Source organism: Monopterus albus, unplaced genomic scaffold, assembly GCF_001952655.1.
Source record: "Monopterus albus unplaced genomic scaffold, M_albus_1.0 scaffold30.1, whole genome shotgun sequence".
NCBI classification, from domain to species: domain Eukaryota; kingdom Metazoa; phylum Chordata; class Actinopteri; order Synbranchiformes; family Synbranchidae; genus Monopterus; species Monopterus albus.
Genome location: NW_018127910.1, coordinates 1,422,234 through 1,429,755, shown reverse-complemented (window position 1 = coordinate 1,429,755; position 7,522 = coordinate 1,422,234). Strand labels below are relative to the sequence as shown.

Here is a 7,522-nt window from a genome sequence, read left to right as displayed (position 1 = left end):
GCAAACCCGTGCCCTTTAAGCTTGCAATCGTGTGGACCGTACCACTTTGCAGTGGTAGGGGTGATGTAAGGTGCTATACTTATAAAAATACCTCTTTTTGCCAATAATTGAAGCGTTCTGTCCAATTTCATGTATCTGATATTGTAATGATTTTTGTATTTGCTGTAAGTTATTCCAAATATCGCATATAAAATTACTGATAGTATAACAATTCCCAGCGCACCCAGCAAAACACCCTCATCACATTAAAACTGACAGTCGCACAGTAAGCTGTTAAAAGCTTGTTGCTCAAATCTGTGCTGTACTACAAAGTAAAAAAGATATTAGCTCGGACACGTAGCCGAAATAACAAGCTTCAATTCTGCGAACAGAGCATGAACAAAATGGACTGCTGAACAGACATTTCGGGATCACTTGACATCTTGTTTTCGTTAGTTCAGTTGGGCTGCGGTGTCGTCTGTCCTAGCTGGTGCGTGATTGCTGTATCCGTGATGATGAGGTAAGCAGGTACACGCCTCGGCTAACAGTATGGCTAACATAAACTAATACATGTTTCTGTTATTGTTCTGTCACGTTATAATGTTAGTCCATGACAGCTGTGCCTCTGTTTAGCTGTGTGTTATTTAGCTAACTGTTATATACGATTAGCTAGCTAAAGTAGCCAGGGATGAGACTAAACCAGACCTTTTAAATAACAAACTGTGCAAGCAAGATGTAGCGCAGTGTTGTCAGGTTAGTTGACTGTCGCAGTACATTAGCAGACGTGAAAGAAGTATTAAGATACTTTTCTTAAGTAAAAGTAGGCTACTACGTCACACTGTAAATACACCCAATTAGAAGTAAAAGTCCTGGATGGAAAATGTTGCTCAAATGAAAGGATGTAAGTATAACTTGAAACTTTAGAACGTAAAAGCTGAAAAAGGACCACTGTATTATTGACCCAATCATGTGTAAGCAGCGTTTTAAGGTTGTACAATAGTTGGTGAAGTGGAGCTATATTTCAACTATTTTATGTATGAGTGCAGATAAATAACCTAAGTATTATTGTAATTATGGGTTAAGCTCCTGATAATATTCTGGTTGTTTACTTTGTTAGAAGAAATCAGAAAATTGTGAGAAATGCCATCACAGTTACCCAGAGCTCAACACTTAATGTTCCCAACTAATAATAATACAAAGCTCAACAGAAATAGGTATATTAAAAATAAAGGCAGCAAATCGACACATTTCAAAACTATGAAATGTTTACTGGAAAAATGACTAAACATTTATCAAAGTTGTTCACAATTAATTTGTTTTCATTTTACTAATCATTTCATCTGTGCTTACCTTGTAGTTTAGTCTATAACAAAGCATTATATTTCAGGAATTCTTCATATGTTTTGTATGTCAAACTTTAGTTTTGTAAAGTAACAGTACTTTTAGCTGTCAGATCAAATTGAATGGAGTAAAAAGAACAACATTTCCCTCTGAGTATAATGTGGAATGAAAAGAACAGCAAATTATTACTAAGTACAGTGCTCAAGTAAATGTGCTTAGTTATATTCCACAGGGTTTTTAGGAATCACAAGCCAATATTGTATAATTTCTGTAAACTCTTAGTTTGTAACCAGCAACCATATCAGTCAGATAAATGTAGTGGGGTAAAAAGTAAAATGCAGCACACTACCGAAATATAGTGGAGTAAAAGTATAAAGTAGCATAAATAGAAAATACTAAAGTAAAATTCAAGTACCTAAAATTCGTACTTGGGTACAGTACTTAAGTAAATTAACTTTGTTATATTCTGGCCCCATATTAGTGGTATTATGTTTTCTTTTTTCATTGCTGAAGCTGATAAACATAGCTGTACATAGAGTACATTTTTAATACATGCAGTACACAGCTTGAATGAACTGCAATATTTTACTGAAAAAGCCTTCTCCAGGATGCCTTACAATCACTTTTGAGAGTTTAGCATCAATTTTTGGAGCTGTCATGTTGAATTTTCCTTTAAATCTGTTTTGTTTGAGACATTACTCATCAGAATCAAAATGTGCGGTAACTATATGAATCCTGTCTGTTTTTGCTAAATCTCATAACATAACATTTTAAAACAACACACTTATTGGTGGATTTTGCAGAACTGTTGAGAATAATGGTGCTAGACTTTAGAAATGTGTATTACCAAATATTACCATTTTTTGTATAGTCTATATAAATAACCTTTACATGAGAAAATGTAAACACTCATCTTATTGCTTGCATTTTCGATCTGAACTCAAAAGGCAACTGCAGGTTCATTTATCTATTTTTCAAGGTCAACCCTGATGTTCCAGTCTGAAATGAAAACAAACTAAGTTGAAAAACTGGCTTGCTAAGGTGTTGTAAGTACACAAAATTACTGCATAACATAATGAGATTGTTGTGCAAAAGGAGTTAGTGATAAAGGCCTGTGTTTACTTAAACTGTACAAACTGTGGAAAGATACTGTATGGTTTATGTTTCGGATAGAGGTTTGTAGAATGCTAATCTAGTCTACACTTACACATCATTACTGTAACTCATTCTGGAGGCGTGGATCTAGCTTTGAATTTTGTCTTCTCTATATGCCATCAGATATTATTCATAGATAAATGTTCAACTGCCAGCAGTGGCTTTCTCCAAGCTGTGCATCCAGTTTTTACACAGAACATCAGCTTCTGGTTTTCTATTGGCCAATATCTGACTGGGAGGATCTTCCCAGAGGCCGGCTACCAGGCAGGAAGGGGGTGGCTGGAAATGTGGACGGACAATCTGCTGTTACTGTTGTGACAAGAAAATCGTTGCTCACTGAATCCACCAGACAGAGAGGAGGATAAAAGCTGTTGTTTTGGTCTTTGCCTTAACAAGTTAGCTGCTCAAAAGTTGCAGCTGTAGCCTACATTGTTGGTCGGGGACAGAAGTTGTTCAGTACTGCATTAACTGACAGAGGTGGGTTTTCTTGCTCCATTTCCTGATTTGCGCCTGAAGGAATTTGCTGCAGAATGTTGTGGGATAGCTTGCTGAGAGGCTGTTACACTTAACAACAGCAGAGTTGTTTCTGAATCAAACCTTTTGGGGCCTCTTACATTTGCAGACCACATTAATTGCTCTCAGGGGATAAACTTTTCTGCTCTCATACAGATTTATTCAGCTCTTGGGTTAACCACTGTTTCTGCCTGCTCAGCAACTTCCTGTGTGTTTTACCACTTAGTATACAGCTCTGACTATTCTGTCCTGTTGATCTTAGCTTAGTCTGTCTGTCCTTTTAATCTGTATATGCCTTAGTGGGCCTAGAGTCAGCATATCTGACTGTAGCTGTTTAGCCCCAGGTGTTTCTATTGATGAACAGAGTAACAGCAATGGAAAATAGGTTGTAATGAGCAGAGAGAAAGTATACAATTTATCATGGTATATGTATGATGCATGAATCCATTTTAGCGGGTACAGGTTTACAAAATGTATTTACAAATGTAGCATAACACATATTGTTCTATGGGTTTAAGCTTTGGAAATTTTCTTCTACTGTTATCAATTTATTGATTGCCATGGCACGACCCCGCTATACATTGCAGACTAGCACAACAACTATGGCTCTGTGTTTGTAACATGCATATTTTATTGAAGAAGTGTGCCTGCAGAAATGTGTTGTGTTTTATATTAGTGATATATGCAGAGATAGTGTTGCATGTATTGTTATACACAGCTTTTGTAAAGATCAGAATGGTCATTTGAAATATTGAACATCTGTATTCTTTGCAAATTACTGTATCCACCCATTAGCAGTGTGAGGCTGGAATGAGACTTTACTGATGTAATGTATGCTTTTGCCCACAAAATGATGGGGAAATGATCTGGTTTATGGCTGAACTGACTTTGTTACTGTGTGTTTATGGTTTCTTGAACCAGACTGTTGGACAGTTGCTCAAAGCTACTGAAGAAGACAAAGGGCTATCTGAGCTAGCAAGCTAACTATATGCCAGTGAGCTAATTAGCTTGATTGTTTACTGGACATTTATATTGTTTACTCTAAATTAGTGTTACCTTGGGGCTGATAAACTTTTTAAAAATATTGTATTGACTTTGCATGGGAGAATGTGAATTTCAAATCAGACGTCTTGTGTCTGGCATGCTTTGCAGGCAAACAGAAGAAATTTCTTATATCCTGTTAGTACTGAAGGTGAGGGGACTTCTGAGATTTAATCTTTTTTTTTATCAGTTAACTGCTAGTCACTGCAAGTTAGTTAGCAAATTACTGATTTGAGAGGCAGAAATAATTTTTAAACACAGGCAGGTGTCAAAGTACCGTGGCTTTATTGTAGTTGGTTTTATTGGGCTTGTCTCTTGAAAATCTCACATGACTAACAGCCACTTTATTAGGTACAATTACATGAAAGTCATATTTTTTTATTGTTTGGCCCGATCTGCGTTTTGTTGTAAACTCTAGAGAATGAACAGTGTCTAGAGAAAAAGATGAAATTTTGTGAGATGTTATGACTCTTAAGAAATAATCAGATACAGTACAATACAGTAGCACTAAATACACCTACTGTAGACCAATTAAACAATAATTATAATAATTATGTACATGTGCTTTTGTCTTTCAGATCACCAACAGAAAGTGCCTTTAAGAAGATATCCCCAACTTGAAGTTAGTCTGTGTACATGGCCTGTCTGTGCTTTCTCTAAGGCCAAACTCAAGAACCAACAAAGGATACCTCAGATGCAGGCCTGTGCCACCACTTGGCTTGCAACTTCAGCTCCTAAGAGTGCTAAATTAGAGCTATAATATAAGAGAATAAGAGGGCAAAGAATAATGACCAGAGAATGGCTAAAATAACAAGTCTGCATTGAATTTCCTTCGCCTATCCCTAACCATCAGTTGTGGAATATACACTTGAACTTGAAGTAGAAAAAAAACCCATACATTTGTTGGGCTTCTCAGTGTTTGACCAGCCATCTAATGAACCTGGAGGACTCAGCAGGTTGTTTTAACAGAGCACTTTGTACATACACCACCCTACAGCTTTTAATGTATGAGGCACACAACAATTGGATAGACATTTAAAATTTTATGTATGATTTGGACATGGCTTTGAACATTTCTTCAGTAAGAGACACAAAATGGTTAACTCTGGAAGTCTGTCGACAGTTTCAGTGGGGAAACTGTTCTCGTAGTGATGAGGAATGCAAATTTGCTCATCCGCCAAAGAGCTGCCAAATAGAAAATGGAAGAGTTATTGCCTGCTTTGACTCACTGAAGGTAAGAAATGCACACACTGTATTAACTGTAACAGCTCTGTAAGAACACTTTTCCTTTGCAATAAGGAGTGCAAAACTTTAGTTTTTCATCCTATAATTTTCCATGTTGTCACCTGTGACTCTAAATGAATGGCTTCTCTATGTGTTATATCTAATAATACATGTTACATGTTATTTTAGATAATGCTTTTACACTTTGGCCATTAATCATATTGGTTATGGTGGTGCAGGTTCAACAGAATGTGATCACAGATATTAGCCCAGACCAACAAATACAATTAGACCTGCAGGTCTACCAAGTTATGATGATACTGTAGCAGGACATGGGTTGGGTGTGAGTTTAGGGTGTGAACTCAGTGTACCTGGATGAGATGCAGGAGTGAAAACTGAAGAGATGTAGCAGGTTATGTTTGAGCCTCATTCACCCACACAGCTGTACTGTATAAAAGAGATACAAGTCAAATGTGCAAATGTATTTAAAGTCTGGATGAGAGTTTGACAGTATGCCTTTATTTTCTCAGTTGGTCCAACATCTGATATATCAGTGAGACAGGGTTATTAGCAGCAGGCTGTTTGCACAAAGTTCAGTTACTAATACTGCAGCGTTACTGAGCCAAATGTGTCATTTTAATTTGCTGGTGATACTTAAGCATGTCTACTACTTTCCCATAATGTTTGGTAGTATATCAGTATCTTTTTATTTTCTCACATCTGAAACGTTAATCCAGTAAAGTTACCAGAGAATGGAGAGCTTTCCTTGCTGTATTACTTGCAGTCAAACATAACTGTTAATATTACATTCCAACATCAGTACGTCTCTATATGTCTACTACTTCTCATACCATCTCATTAGGTTAAACAGTATTATTATCAGTATTATTAACAGTATGTATTATCTTGGCTGGTCCAAAATGTAGTGTTAATCTAACGTTAGTGGTTAACAGAAGCAGGCTGTCAGCATTCAGTTCAACAGTGAGCCAAGCCTAGCCTTCTCTGTCATATATAATATCTATGCTTTGCTGTTTAAGTGTCTCATACCATCTTGACACATGATAGTATGTCAGTATCCTTTGCTTGATTTTAAGGTAACTGTTAGCTTTAGCAGCTTAAGTAACATACTGTATCTTAAGTAAGTGCTAGTTATTAAACACCAGTAACTAGTTGCATGACTCAGTCCATTTGATAGCATGTCAGCATCTCTTCAGTTTTTAAAGTTGATCCAAAAGTTAATCTGGTAACATTAATATTACGTTAACAGAAGACCGGGAGATTGTGTTATTAGCAGCTAGCTAACCGCAGCACTTAGACTGTTACCAGAAGCCAAAAAACTAGCTCTCAAACTGTCAAACTCTGCATTTGCATAGTGAGCTATGATTGGGTTTCAGATTTGTATCATCACAAATTTGGTTTGCATGCAGACGGATTTCTAGGAAGTGGACTGACACTGCCCCCTTCAGCAGAATGATGTGAAAACACCTTGTTAGTGATAAACTGTGTACATACACCAGTCAGTACAGTAGAAGTCTGACATTTTAGGGCATATAAACTTAAAAAAAAACATGTTTTTTAGTTTAGGAGGCCTTTAAGGTCTTTACCCTGCCTAATTGTGTTTCTGCACTAACGCAAATCTTAACTCTAGGAGTTGATATATTTGATAAAGACAAGCCACAGAAGAGAACTGCGTTCTCAAAGCTTTATCTTCTGTTATATGTACTGTACTGTAGCACCAGTGTTTGCAAAATAATAGCTAATACCACCCTTTTCCAAAAGGTAAAACGGTAGAATACCTGTCACTTGCATCACTTATCTAACATAGACTATAAAATTTCTCTCTATCAGCCAGTTGGATTCCAGCCAGTGTATTCTCCTGTTTGAGGCCAGAGGCTGCCTTATTCCACTCTCACACATTCTCCATCACAGCACGATACAGCTGTGCCCCCTGGACTATTCTCATGTTGAGTCATCTTATCTCCTTGCTGGAAGCCATTTATACACAGCTTGTCTTTGCCTCAGCAGTCAAGGACTTGAAAGTAGCAACCTTTGATTTGATTTGATTTATTCTTTCAAGCATGTAAAGACAGTTGATATGACAACACACATGATTGTACACATAATCCAATATCCATTTGCTTATACCTAGTACATGCTTGAATGGAGTAGGAAGAAGTCAGACTTATCCAGTCCTACCCCAAGGACCAACATTCACAACATTGGTTTGCAAGCAGTAAATGATTCTCTTCTACACCACACAAGTATTATA

The 7,522-nt window shown here is 37.0% G+C and overlaps 1 protein-coding gene across 5 annotated transcripts in view; it reads left to right on the top strand.

The window, feature by feature from the left end:
- Window positions 1-240: 240 nt before the first annotated feature.
- LOC109958085 (muscleblind-like protein 2a) overlaps window positions 241-7,522 on the top strand; it is a 19,967-nt gene continuing 12,685 nt past the window's right edge. For 2 of the 5 annotated variants that reach the window (XM_020596434.1, XM_020596431.1), the window contains exons 1-2: window positions 241-499; window positions 4,608-5,263. In XM_020596434.1, the coding sequence (XP_020452090.1) occupies window positions 5,075-5,263 (189 nt within the window). In that variant the 5' untranslated portion in view covers window positions 241-499; window positions 4,608-5,074. The remainder of the gene's footprint in view (window positions 500-4,607; window positions 5,264-7,522) is intronic. The other 3 variants (XM_020596435.1, XM_020596432.1, XM_020596433.1) reach the window with 2 other exon arrangements.